Source organism: Dipteris shenzhenensis, chromosome 2, assembly GCF_047967505.1.
Source record: "Dipteris shenzhenensis isolate YYH24624 ecotype China chromosome 2, Dip_SZ_1.0, whole genome shotgun sequence".
Taxonomy (NCBI): Eukaryota; Viridiplantae; Streptophyta; class Polypodiopsida; order Gleicheniales; family Dipteridaceae; genus Dipteris; species Dipteris shenzhenensis.
Genome location: NC_141597.1, coordinates 50,706,566 through 50,719,731, shown reverse-complemented (window position 1 = coordinate 50,719,731; position 13,166 = coordinate 50,706,566). Strand labels below are relative to the sequence as shown.

Here is a 13,166-nt window from a genome sequence, read left to right as displayed (position 1 = left end):
CAGTGCAAATCTCAGACGAAATGACGCGTCACACTACCCAGGGCAGCAGCATTTTCTAAAGAAACACATCCAGGGTGTCTTGGATGCACCTCGAAACTTTGATTTTGGCGGAGCCCCATCTCCGAAAATCGTCCTCCAACCGATGGAGGAAGTGTACAGGAGCATGCCCGGATTGATGTCGCGGATTCCAGATTTCTCTTGGCGAACGAGAGTCCCTTAACCGCTAGCCCAGCCGACAGCGTGGCATCTGTTCATGAAGATGGGCCTAGGAAGGAGCCAACAGCGACTGATGAAAGTTGTATGTACGCTACGGCGCTGATGAAATCAAAAACCGTGTGTGTTTAGTGCGAATCTTTTTAATCGTTGTTTTATGTATTGGAAGTTTAAGTTGAGGCGCAGGTTGGGAATGCCTCTCAGCAAATGTCTCTGGAAGATGTTGCGTTCGGGCCAATACTACCCGTCTGCTGCTTGGGTTATACCTTACCAAGGAAAAAGGGATGGATGCCAGGAGAGCACAGTCGATGTGGAAGTCAATTATGTCGCAAATGCTTTGACTGCATGAGTAGTATATTTTTTGTTGCTAGTCTCCAACGAGTCAACCTGGGAAACACATCAAGGGAGTCTTGGATGCACCTGGGTACTTTGATTTTGGCGTAGCCCCATCTCCGAAAATTGTCCTTCCAACCAATGGAGGAAGTGTGCAGGAGCATGCCTGGATTGACATCGCGGATTCCAGATTTCTCTTGGCGAACGAAAGTCCCTTAACTGCCAGCCCAACCGACAGCGTGGCATCTGTTCATGAAGATGGGCCTAGGAAGGAGCCAAAAAGGTTTTAGTAGCTCTTCTCCTCGTGTTCCAGATTACCTACCATTGGTCCGGAAGTCGAGGATGGGAATACATATCGTGTGAGTTTTGGCTATGATCTGTTTTTGAATGGGAAAAGCAGCTCTCAAATACTTGTGACGAAGAGCTCTCAAAGTTTGTATAAAAGTTTTTGGGAAATGTTAATTGCAGTGAATGTAGTTATCTGATCGCACAGTGAAAGCCAATGTTAATTTATGGATGTTTAATGAGAAATTAACGAGCTAATTAACTTTATGCTTGTTTGTTATCTTAGGTTAATTTGACATTTCGGAAGTAGAGTCAAATTAATTAATTGAATTTAATTTAAAGCCGCTAATAGGAACTCTAGTAAGTTTTTAACCTAATCTGGCTGTTATATCTCGCCTAGGCATAATAGGTACTAGAATATATAGCAGGGTACTGGATTTCTCAATGACAGCCCATAGAGTCTAGCAGTGGCATGACACCCTTGACGTGGGTTATGGTGGGTATGGGATATTCTGGCTTCCTGTTGCCAGCCATGGCTTGAGAGTAGTATTAATGACCTTCAGCTCATGAGCCATCTCCTTGGATCTATGGCTGGGCACTTGGTTACAATCTGTCATCCTTGTGTCTTGAGTTGGATGCTTTGCTAGAGGTGGTTACATTCAATTGGAGCGGGTAAGGGAAATGAGCCCAAATGCGATGGCCAGATGAGCAATGCATGTCCTCTCTCTTTTCATCCACAACACAAAGCATTGAAGTATTAAGGTTTGTATCCAGCCTCCATGCACTTATACAACTCCTGCAACTTGGCATATATATTCTGGTGTTGAGAATGCGATGAGTCTCTAGATACAATTTCATGCACTACATTATTCATCTCAGCACAATTGCGACCTGGGACTATCTTCACATCATTATCCATAATTGCCTTTGCCTGTCTCATCTTTACTACATCCTCCACCCACCCTGCCTCTGCATGGATGTTTGCCAGCAAGACATGTGGTGAAGCATTCCTTGGATCTAACTCGAAAACAAAATTTGCAGCACGTACAGCCCGCTCCACATCATTATGAATTCTGCATGATGAAAGCAAGCTCAACCATGCTGAAGGCAGATGTTCAAAGGGCATACTCATGATCAGGTCCTCTGCTTCTTGTAATAGTCCTCGTCGCCCAAGGATATCGATCATGCACACATAATGCTCCACTGAGGGGATTAGTCCATGGTCATTCATAGAGACAAAGTGTTGCCTTCCATGAGCAACTAGTCCTGTGTGACTGCAAGCCGTGAGGACACAGGTGAATGTGATGTTGTTTGGCTTGAAGCCATCCGCCTGCATTTGATCAAAAAGTTGTAAGGCCTCCATGCCATGCCCATTCTGAGCACATGCAGCAATCATGGCATTCCAAGAGACCACATCCCACAGTGGCATCTGTGCAAACACTGCCCTCGCATCACCTAGGCTCCCGCACTTGCCATACATATTGATGAGGGCATTCCCCACGACGAATTCAGACTCCCATCCGTTGTTGGCAGCAGTAGCATGAATCACTCGACCCTCTTCTAAGGCAGCCACAGTAGCACATACATCCACAACGCAAATGAAGGTGATCTTGTCCAGCTGGAAGCCTTTGGCCTGCATTTCACCCAGCAGTTGCAGGGCCTCCTTGCCATGCGCATTCTGGGCACACGCAGAGATCATGGCACTCCAGGAAATCACAACATGCTGTGGCATCTCTGCAAATGCTACCACTGCATCACCTACACTGCCACACTTGCCGTACATATTTACAAGGGCTGTCCCTACCACCACTTCTGACTCCCATCCATTGCCAGTAACAGTTGCATGTATAACTCGACCTTCTTCTAGGGCTGCCACACTAGCACATGCATCCACTACGCAAATGAAGGTGATCTTGTCCAGTTTAAAGCCTTCAGCCTGCATTTGACCAAACAGTTCCAGAGCCTCCTTGCCATGCCCATTCTGTGCACAGGCAGCGACCATGGCGCTCCAAGAAACAACATCCTGCTGAGGGATCTCTGTGAACACTGCCCTTGCATCATCTAGATTCCCATGCTTTCCATACATACTGACAAGGGTGTTTCCCACAACAATATCCAGATCCCATCCATTCCCAGCAACAGCAGCATGGATCGCCTGACCTTCTTGTAGAGCTGCCACACTGGCACATGCATCCAAAATGCAGATGAAGGTTATCTTGTTTGGTTCAAAGCCTTCTGCTTGCATTTGACCAAACAGCTGCAGGGCCTCCTTGCCATGCTCATTCTGGGAACATGCAGTGATCATGGCACTCCATGAGACCACATCATGGTGCAGCATCTCTGCAAAAACTGCCCTTGAATCATCTAGGCTCCTGCACTTGCCATACATATTGACGAAAGCTGTTCCCACAACAACATCAGTCTCCCATCCACTGCCAGCAACAGTGGCATGGATCAGTAGACCCTCTTCTAAGGCTGCCACACCTGCACATGCATCCACAACGCAGATGAAGGTGATCTTGTTTGGCTCCAAACCTTCAACCAGCATTTGACTGAACAGTTGCAAAGCCTCGTTGCCGTGACCATTCTGGGCACACGCAGTTATAGTGGCACTCCAGGAGACCACATTCAGCTGTGGCATGTCTGCAAACACTACCCTCACATCATCTACACTCCCACACTTACCATACATGTTAAGAAGAGCATTCCCCATAATGATGTCTGACTCCCAACCATTAAGAGCAATAGTAGCATGGATCATTTGCCCCTCTTCTAGGGCTGCCACACTGGCACAGGCATCTAGAACGCAAAGAAATCACCTTCACCATATAGATGCAAATTGCTAGATAAGAATTCAGAAAATCCAAGTTGTTTGGCATATGCATAACTAGTTGGCTTCTCCCACAATCTCTTAACTCAGGTCTTCTTTACCTTGTACTTTGTCCTTGTAGTCTTCTTCAAGTGCTTAGCATTGGAAGAGCATTGAGAACTTGGCATGTTGTCAAGAAGTCAATATCATCTGAACTTCAAATAACATTCTCTGAATTGAAAAAGGAATCTTTGATTCTTTGATGTGTACTTTAACTCCTCAAGCATCACCTAAGCATTTAGTGTAGCATCAAACTTCAAAAAAGGTCTAGAAATGCTTGAAGAGAACATAGGAACCTTGGAGGATTGATACCTCACTCCACATAGCATCAACTGGGGGACATTTGTTGCGCAATCAAAGGTACTTAGTAAGAGAAGACTCAGTGCAAATCTCAGACGAAATGACGCGTCACACTACCCAGGGCAGCAGCATTTTCTAAAGAAACACATCCAGGGTGTCTTGGATGCACCTCGAAACTTTGATTTTGGCGGAGCCCCATCTCCGAAAATCGTCCTCCAACCGATGGAGGAAGTGTACAGGAGCATGCCCGGATTGATGTCGCGGATTCCAGATTTCTCTTGGCGAACGAGAGTCCCTTAACCGCTAGCCCAGCCGACAGCGTGGCATCTGTTCATGAAGATGGGCCTAGGAAGGAGCCAACAGCGACGGATGAAAGTTGTATGTACGCTACGGCGCTGATGAAATCAAAAACCGTGTGTGTTTAGTGCGAATCTTTTTAATCGTTGTTTTATGTATTGGAAGTTTAAGTTGAGGCGCAGGTTGGGAATGCCTCTCAGCAAATGTCTCTGGAAGATGTTGCGTTCGGGCCAATACTACCCTTCTGCTGCTTGGGTTATACCTTACCAAGGAAAAAGGGATGGATGCCAGGAGAGCACAGTCGATGTGGAAGTCAATTATGTTGCAAATGCTTTGACTGCATGAGTAGTATATTTTTTGTTGCTAGTCTCCAACGAGTCAACCTGGGAAACACATCAAGGGAGTCTTGGATGCACCTGGGTACTTTGATTTTGGCGTAGCCCCATCTCCGAAAATTGTCCTTCCAACCAATGGAGGAAGTGTGCAGGAGCATGCCTGGATTGACATCGCGGATTCCAGATTTCTCTTGGCGAACGAAAGTCCCTTAACTGCCAGCCCAACCGACAGCGTGGCATCTGTTCATGAAGATGGGCCTAGGAAGGAGCCAAAAAGGTTTTAGTAGCTCTTCTCCTCGTGTTCCAGATTACCTACCATTGGTCCGGAAGTCGAGGATGGGAATACATATCGTGTGAGTTTTGGCTATGATCTGTTTTTGAATGGGAAAAGCAGCTCTCAAATACTTGTGACGAAGAGCTCTCAAAGTTTGTATAAAAGTTTTTGGGAAATGTTAATTGCAGTGAATGTAGTTATCTGATCGCACAGTGAAAGCCAATGTTAATTTATGGATGTTTAATGAGAAATTAACGAGCTAATTAACTTTATGCTTGTTTGTTATCTTAGGTTAATTTGACATTTCGGAAGTAGAGTCAAATTAATTAATTGAATTTAATTTAAAGCCGCTAATAGGAACTCTAGTAAGTTTTTAACCTAATCTGGCTGTTATATCTCGCCTAGGCATAATAGGTACTAGAATATATAGCAGGGTACTGGATTTCTCAATGACAGCCCATAGAGTCTAGCAGTGGCATGACACCCTTGACGTGGGTTATGGTGGGTATGGGATATTCTGGCTTCCTGTTGCCAGCCATGGCTTGAGAGTAGTATTAATGACCTTCAGCTCATGAGCCATCTCCTTGGATCTATGGCTGGGCACTTGGTTACAATCTGTCATCCTTGTGTCTTGAGTTGGATGCTTTGCTAGAGGTGGTTACATTCAATTGGAGCGGGTAAGGGAAATGAGCCCAAATGCGATGGCCAGATGAGCAATGCATGTCCTCTCTCTTTTCATCCACAACACAAAGCATTGAAGTATTAAGGTTTGTATCCAGCCTCCATGCACTTATACAACTCCTGCAACTTGGCATATATATTCTGGTGTTGAGAATGCGATGAGTCTCTAGATACAATTTCATGCACTACATTATTCATCTCAGCACAATTGCGACCTGGGACTATCTTCACATCATTATCCATAATTGCCTTTGCCTGTCTCATCTTTACTACATCCTCCACCCACCCTGCCTCTGCATGGATGTTTGCCAGCAAGACATGTGGTGAAGCATTCCTTGGATCTAACTCGAAAACAAAATTTGCAGCACGTACAGCCCGCTCCACATCATTATGAATTCTGCATGATGAAAGCAAGCTCAACCATGCTGAAGGCAGATGTTCAAAGGGCATACTCATGATCAGGTCCTCTGCTTCTTGTAATAGTCCTCGTCGCCCAAGGATATCGATCATGCACACATAATGCTCCACTGAGGGGATTAGTCCATGGTCATTCATAGAGACAAAGTGTTGCCTTCCATGAGCAACTAGTCCTGTGTGACTGCAAGCCGTGAGGACACAGGTGAATGTGATGTTGTTTGGCTTGAAGCCATCCGCCTGCATTTGATCAAAAAGTTGTAAGGCCTCCATGCCATGCCCATTCTGAGCACATGCAGCAATCATGGCATTCCAAGAGACCACATCCCACAGTGGCATCTGTGCAAACACTGCCCTCGCATCACCTAGGCTCCCGCACTTGCCATACATATTGATGAGGGCATTCCCCACGACGAATTCAGACTCCCATCCGTTGTTGGCAGCAGTAGCATGAATCACTCGACCCTCTTCTAAGGCAGCCACAGTAGCACATACATCCACAACGCAAATGAAGGTGATCTTGTCCAGCTGGAAGCCTTTGGCCTGCATTTCACCCAGCAGTTGCAGGGCCTCCTTGCCATGCGCATTCTGGGCACACGCAGAGATCATGGCACTCCAGGAAATCACAACATGCTGTGGCATCTCTGCAAATGCTACCACTGCATCACCTACACTGCCACACTTGCCGTACATATTTACAAGGGCTGTCCCTACCACCACATCTGACTCCCATCCATTGCCAGTAACAGTTGCATGTATAACTCGACCTTCTTCTAGGGCTGCCACACTAGCACATGCATCCACTACGCAAATGAAGGTGATCTTGTCCAGTTTAAAGCCTTCAGCCTGCATTTGACCAAACAGTTCCAGAGCCTCCTTGCCATGCCCATTCTGTGCACAGGCAGCGACCATGGCGCTCCAAGAAACAACATCCTGCTGAGGGATCTCTGTGAACACTGCCCTTGCATCATCTAGATTCCCATGCTTTCCATACATACTGACAAGGGTGTTTCCCACAACAATATCCAGATCCCATCCATTCCTAGCAACAGCAGCATGGATCGCCTGACCTTCTTGTAGAGCTGCCACACTGGCACATGCATCCAAAATGCAGATGAAGGTTATCTTGTTTGGTTCAAAGCCTTCTGCTTGCATTTGACCAAACAGCTGCAGGGCCTCCTTGCCATGCTCATTCTGGGAACATGCAGTGATCATGGCACTCCATGAGACCACATCATGGTGCAGCATCTCTGCAAAAACTGCCCTTGAATCATCTAGGCTCCTGCACTTGCCATACATATTGACGAAAGCTGTTCCCACAACAACATCAGTCTCCCATCCACTGCCAGCAACAGTGGCATGGATCAGTAGACCCTCTTCTAAGGCTGCCACACCTGCACATGCATCCACAACGCAGATGAAGGTGATCTTGTTTGGCTCCAAACCTTCAACCAGCATTTGACTGAACAGTTGCAAAGCCTCGTTGCCGTGACCATTCTGGGCACACGCAGTTATAGTGGCACTCCAGGAGACCACATTCAGCTGTGGCATGTCTGCAAACACTACCCTCACATCATCTACACTCCCACACTTACCATACATGTTAAGAAGAGCATTCCCCATAATGATGTCTGACTCCCAACCATTAAGAGCAATAGTAGCATGGATCATTTGCCCCTCTTCTAGGGCTGCCACACTGGCACAGGCATCTAGAACGCAAAGAAATCACCTTCACCATATAGATGCAAATTGCTAGATAAGAATTCAGAAAATCCAAGTTGTTTGGCATATGCATAACTAGTTGGCTTCTCCCACAATCTCTTAACTCAGGTCTTCTTTACCTTGTACTTTGTCCTTGTAGTCTTCTTCAAGTGCTTAGCATTGGAAGAGCATTGAGAACTTGGCATGTTGTCAAGAAGTCAATATCATCTGAACTTCAAATAACATTCTCTGAATTGAAAAAGGAATCTTTGATTCTTTGATGTGTACTTTAACTCCTCAAGCATCACCTAAGCATTTAGTGTAGCATCAAACTTCAAAAAAGGTCTAGAAATGCTTGAAGAGAACATAGGAACCTTGGAGGATTGATACCTCACTCCACATAGCATCAACTGGGGGACATTTGTTGCGCAATCAAAGGTACTTAGTAAGAGAAGACTCAGTGCAAATCTCAGACGAAATGACGCGTCACACTACCCAGGGCAGCAGCATTTTCTAAAGAAACACATCCAGGGTGTCTTGGATGCACCTCGAAACTTTGATTTTGGCGGAGCCCCATCTCCGAAAATCGTCCTCCAACCGATGGAGGAAGTGTACAGGAGCATGCCCGGATTGATGTCGCGGATTCCAGATTTCTCTTGGCGAACGAGAGTCCCTTAACCGCTAGCCCAGCCGACAGCGTGGCATCTGTTCATGAAGATGGGCCTAGGAAGGAGCCAACAGCGACTGATGAAAGTTGTATGTACGCTACGGCGCTGATGAAATCAAAAACCGTGTGTGTTTAGTGCGAATCTTTTTAATCGTTGTTTTATGTATTGGAAGTTTAAGTTGAGGCGCAGGTTGGGAATGCCTCTCAGCAAATGTCTCTGGAAGATGTTGCGTTCGGGCCAATACTACCCGTCTGCTGCTTGGGTTATACCTTACCAAGGAAAAAGGGATGGATGCCAGGAGAGCACAGTCGATGTGGAAGTCAATTATGTCGCAAATGCTTTGACTGCATGAGTAGTATATTTTTTGTTGCTAGTCTCCAACGAGTCAACCTGGGAAACACATCAAGGGAGTCTTGGATGCACCTGGGTACTTTGATTTTGGCGTAGCCCCATCTCCGAAAATTGTCCTTCCAACCAATGGAGGAAGTGTGCAGGAGCATGCCTGGATTGACATCGCGGATTCCAGATTTCTCTTGGCGAACGAAAGTCCCTTAACTGCCAGCCCAACCGACAGCGTGGCATCTGTTCATGAAGATGGGCCTAGGAAGGAGCCAAAAAGGTTTTAGTAGCTCTTCTCCTCGTGTTCCAGATTACCTACCATTGGTCCGGAAGTCGAGGATGGGAATACATATCGTGTGAGTTTTGGCTATGATCTGTTTTTGAATGGGAAAAGCAGCTCTCAAATACTTGTGACGAAGAGCTCTCAAAGTTTGTATAAAAGTTTTTGGGAAATGTTAATTGCAGTGAATGTAGTTATCTGATCGCACAGTGAAAGCCAATGTTAATTTATGGATGTTTAATGAGAAATTAACGAGCTAATTAACTTTATGCTTGTTTGTTATCTTAGGTTAATTTGACATTTCGGAAGTAGAGTCAAATTAATTAATTGAATTTAATTTAAAGCCGCTAATAGGAACTCTAGTAAGTTTTTAACCTAATCTGGCTGTTATATCTCGCCTAGGCATAATAGGTACTAGAATATATAGCAGGGTACTGGATTTCTCAATGACAGCCCATAGAGTCTAGCAGTGGCATGACACCCTTGACGTGGGTTATGGTGGGTATGGGATATTCTGGCTTCCTGTTGCCAGCCATGGCTTGAGAGTAGTATTAATGACCTTCAGCTCATGAGCCATCTCCTTGGATCTATGGCTGGGCACTTGGTTACAATCTGTCATCCTTGTGTCTTGAGTTGGATGCTTTGCTAGAGGTGGTTACATTCAATTGGAGCGGGTAAGGGAAATGAGCCCAAATGCGATGGCCAGATGAGCAATGCATGTCCTCTCTCTTTTCATCCACAACACAAAGCATTGAAGTATTAAGGTTTGTATCCAGCCTCCATGCACTTATACAACTCCTGCAACTTGGCATATATATTCTGGTGTTGAGAATGCGATGAGTCTCTAGATACAATTTCATGCACTACATTATTCATCTCAGCACAATTGCGACCTGGGACTATCTTCACATCATTATCCATAATTGCCTTTGCCTGTCTCATCTTTACTACATCCTCCACCCACCCTGCCTCTGCATGGATGTTTGCCAGCAAGACATGTGGTGAAGCATTCCTTGGATCTAACTCGAAAACAAAATTTGCAGCACGTACAGCCCGCTCCACATCATTATGAATTCTGCATGATGAAAGCAAGCTCAACCATGCTGAAGGCAGATGTTCAAAGGGCATACTCATGATCAGGTCCTCTGCTTCTTGTAATAGTCCTCGTCGCCCAAGGATATCGATCATGCACACATAATGCTCCACTGAGGGGATTAGTCCATGGTCATTCATAGAGACAAAGTGTTGCCTTCCATGAGCAACTAGTCCTGTGTGACTGCAAGCCGTGAGGACACAGGTGAATGTGATGTTGTTTGGCTTGAAGCCATCCGCCTGCATTTGATCAAAAAGTTGTAAGGCCTCCATGCCATGCCCATTCTGAGCACATGCAGCAATCATGGCATTCCAAGAGACCACATCCCACAGTGGCATCTGTGCAAACACTGCCCTCGCATCACCTAGGCTCCCGCACTTGCCATACATATTGATGAGGGCATTCCCCACGACGAATTCAGACTCCCATCCGTTGTTGGCAGCAGTAGCATGAATCACTCGACCCTCTTCTAAGGCAGCCACAGTAGCACATACATCCACAACGCAAATGAAGGTGATCTTGTCCAGCTGGAAGCCTTTGGCCTGCATTTCACCCAGCAGTTGCAGGGCCTCCTTGCCATGCGCATTCTGGGCACACGCAGAGATCATGGCACTCCAGGAAATCACAACATGCTGTGGCATCTCTGCAAATGCTACCACTGCATCACCTACACTGCCACACTTGCCGTACATATTTACAAGGGCTGTCCCTACCACCACATCTGACTCCCATCCATTGCCAGTAACAGTTGCATGTATAACTCGACCTTCTTCTAGGGCTGCCACACTAGCACATGCATCCACTACGCAAATGAAGGTGATCTTGTCCAGTTTAAAGCCTTCAGCCTGCATTTGACCAAACAGTTCCAGAGCCTCCTTGCCATGCCCATTCTGTGCACAGGCAGCGACCATGGCGCTCCAAGAAACAACATCCTGCTGAGGGATCTCTGTGAACACTGCCCTTGCATCATCTAGATTCCCATGCTTTCCATACATACTGACAAGGGTGTTTCCCACAACAATATCCAGATCCCATCCATTCCCAGCAACAGCAGCATGGATCGCCTGACCTTCTTGTAGAGCTGCCACACTGGCACATGCATCCAAAATGCAGATGAAGGTTATCTTGTTTGGTTCAAAGCCTTCTGCTTGCATTTGACCAAACAGCTGCAGGGCCTCCTTGCCATGCTCATTCTGGGAACATGCAGTGATCATGGCACTCCATGAGACCACATCATGGTGCAGCATCTCTGCAAAAACTGCCCTTGAATCATCTAGGCTCCTGCACTTGCCATACATATTGACGAAAGCTGTTCCCACAACAACATCAGTCTCCCATCCACTGCCAGCAACAGTGGCATGGATCAGTAGACCCTCTTCTAAGGCTGCCACACCTGCACATGCATCCACAACGCAGATGAAGGTGATCTTGTTTGGCTCCAAACCTTCAACCAGCATTTGACTGAACAGTTGCAAAGCCTCGTTGCCGTGACCATTCTGGGCACACGCAGTTATAGTGGCACTCCAGGAGACCACATTCAGCTGTGGCATGTCTGCAAACACTACCCTCACATCATCTACACTCCCACACTTACCATACATGTTAAGAAGAGCATTCCCCATAATGATGTCTGACTCCCAACCATTAAGAGCAATAGTAGCATGGATCATTTGCCCCTCTTCTAGGGCTGCCACACTGGCACAGGCATCTAGAACGCAAAGAAATCACCTTCACCATATAGATGCAAATTGCTAGATAAGAATTCAGAAAATCCAAGTTGTTTGGCATATGCATAACTAGTTGGCTTCTCCCACAATCTCTTAACTCAGGTCTTCTTTACCTTGTACTTTGTCCTTGTAGTCTTCTTCAAGTGCTTAGCATTGGAAGAGCATTGAGAACTTGGCATGTTGTCAAGAAGTCAATATCATCTGAACTTCAAATAACATTCTCTGAATTGAAAAAGGAATCTTTGATTCTTTGATGTGTACTTTAACTCCTCAAGCATCACCTAAGCATTTAGTGTAGCATCAAACTTCAAAAAAGGTCTAGAAATGCTTGAAGAGAACATAGGAACCTTGGAGGATTGATACCTCACTCCACATAGCATCAACTGGGGGACATTTGTTGCGCAATCAAAGGTACTTAGTAAGAGAAGACTCAGTGCAAATCTCAGACGAAATGACGCGTCACACTACCCAGGGCAGCAGCATTTTCTAAAGAAACACATCCAGGGTGTCTTGGATGCACCTCGAAACTTTGATTTTGGCGGAGCCCCATCTCCGAAAATCGTCCTCCAACCGATGGAGGAAGTGTACAGGAGCATGCCCGGATTGATGTCGCGGATTCCAGATTTCTCTTGGCGAACGAGAGTCCCTTAACCGCTAGCCCAGCCGACAGCGTGGCATCTGTTCATGAAGATGGGCCTAGGAAGGAGCCAACAGCGACTGATGAAAGTTGTATGTACGCTACGGCGCTGATGAAATCAAAAACCGTGTGTGTTTAGTGCGAATCTTTTTAATCGTTGTTTTATGTATTGGAAGTTTAAGTTGAGGCGCAGGTTGGGAATGCCTCTCAGCAAATGTCTCTGGAAGATGTTGCGTTCGGGCCAATACTACCCGTCTGCTGCTTGGGTTATACCTTACCAAGGAAAAAGGGATGGATGCCAGGAGAGCACAGTCGATGTGGAAGTCAATTATGTCGCAAATGCTTTGACTGCATGAGTAGTATATTTTTTGTTGCTAGTCTCCAACGAGTCAACCTGGGAAACACATCAAGGGAGTCTTGGATGCACCTGGGTACTTTGATTTTGGCGTAGCCCCATCTCCGAAAATTGTCCTTCCAACCAATGGAGGAAGTGTGCAGGAGCATGCCTGGATTGACATCGCGGATTCCAGATTTCTCTTGGCGAACGAAAGTCCCTTAACTGCCAGCCCAACCGACAGCGTGGCATCTGTTCATGAAGATGGGCCTAGGAAGGAGCCAAAAAGGTTTTAGTAGCTCTTCTCCTCGTGTTCCAGATTACCTACCATTGGTCCGGAAGTCGAGGATGGGAATACATATCGTGTGAGTTTTGGCTATGATCTG

The 13,166-nt window shown here is 46.2% G+C and overlaps 3 protein-coding genes across 3 annotated transcripts; all 3 read right to left on the bottom strand.

Moving 5' to 3' along the window:
- Nucleotides 1-1,588: 1,588 nt before the first annotated feature.
- Nucleotides 1,589-3,544, bottom strand: LOC147904933 (pentatricopeptide repeat-containing protein At1g11290, chloroplastic-like). Its single transcript, XM_087392878.1, has 4 exons — nucleotides 2,803-3,544; nucleotides 2,549-2,643; nucleotides 2,243-2,464; nucleotides 1,589-2,161 (listed from the first exon to the last, which is right to left on the bottom strand). Exons 1-4 carry the CDS (start codon nucleotides 3,542-3,544, stop codon nucleotides 1,589-1,591), a joined length of 1,632 nt encoding a protein of 543 aa, XP_087249004.1.
- A 2,124-nt stretch (nucleotides 3,545-5,668) lies between these two features.
- On the bottom strand, nucleotides 5,669-7,624 carry LOC147904932 (pentatricopeptide repeat-containing protein At1g11290, chloroplastic-like). Its single transcript, XM_087392868.1, has 4 exons — nucleotides 6,883-7,624; nucleotides 6,629-6,723; nucleotides 6,323-6,544; nucleotides 5,669-6,241 (listed from the first exon to the last, which is right to left on the bottom strand). The coding sequence occupies exons 1-4, from the start codon at nucleotides 7,622-7,624 to the stop codon at nucleotides 5,669-5,671; spliced, it is 1,632 nt and encodes a 543-aa protein (XP_087248994.1).
- Nucleotides 7,625-9,748: 2,124 nt separating this feature from the next.
- Nucleotides 9,749-11,704, bottom strand: LOC147904931 (pentatricopeptide repeat-containing protein At1g11290, chloroplastic-like). The gene is made up of 4 exons (XM_087392859.1): nucleotides 10,963-11,704; nucleotides 10,709-10,803; nucleotides 10,403-10,624; nucleotides 9,749-10,321 (listed from the first exon to the last, which is right to left on the bottom strand). The coding sequence occupies exons 1-4, from the start codon at nucleotides 11,702-11,704 to the stop codon at nucleotides 9,749-9,751; spliced, it is 1,632 nt and encodes a 543-aa protein (XP_087248985.1).
- Nucleotides 11,705-13,166: the final 1,462 nt, after the last annotated feature.

Excerpts from the sequence above, each read along its gene's own strand:
- LOC147904933 (XM_087392878.1), bottom strand. The coding sequence starts at position 3,544 with ATGGGGAATGCTCTTCTTAACATGTATGGTAAGTGTGGGAGTGTAGAT. Across the intron at positions 2,644-2,802 it reads CTGTGCACAGAATGGGCATG|AAGTGGTGGTAGGGACAGCC; the intron begins GCAAGGAGGCTC and ends GATGGGAGTCAG. Across the intron at positions 2,465-2,548 it reads CAGAGATGCCACAGCATGTT|GCCAAAGGCTTCCAGCTGGA; the intron begins GTGATTTCCTGG and ends GGTGAAATGCAG.
- LOC147904932 (XM_087392868.1), bottom strand. The coding sequence starts at position 7,624 with ATGGGGAATGCTCTTCTTAACATGTATGGTAAGTGTGGGAGTGTAGAT. Across the intron at positions 6,724-6,882 it reads CTGTGCACAGAATGGGCATG|ATGTGGTGGTAGGGACAGCC; the intron begins GCAAGGAGGCTC and ends GATGGGAGTCAG. Across the intron at positions 6,242-6,322 it reads AGATGCCACTGTGGGATGTG|GCGGATGGCTTCAAGCCAAA; the intron begins GTCTCTTGGAAT and ends GATCAAATGCAG.
- LOC147904931 (XM_087392859.1), bottom strand. The coding sequence starts at position 11,704 with ATGGGGAATGCTCTTCTTAACATGTATGGTAAGTGTGGGAGTGTAGAT. Across the intron at positions 10,804-10,962 it reads CTGTGCACAGAATGGGCATG|ATGTGGTGGTAGGGACAGCC; the intron begins GCAAGGAGGCTC and ends GATGGGAGTCAG. Across the intron at positions 10,322-10,402 it reads AGATGCCACTGTGGGATGTG|GCGGATGGCTTCAAGCCAAA; the intron begins GTCTCTTGGAAT and ends GATCAAATGCAG.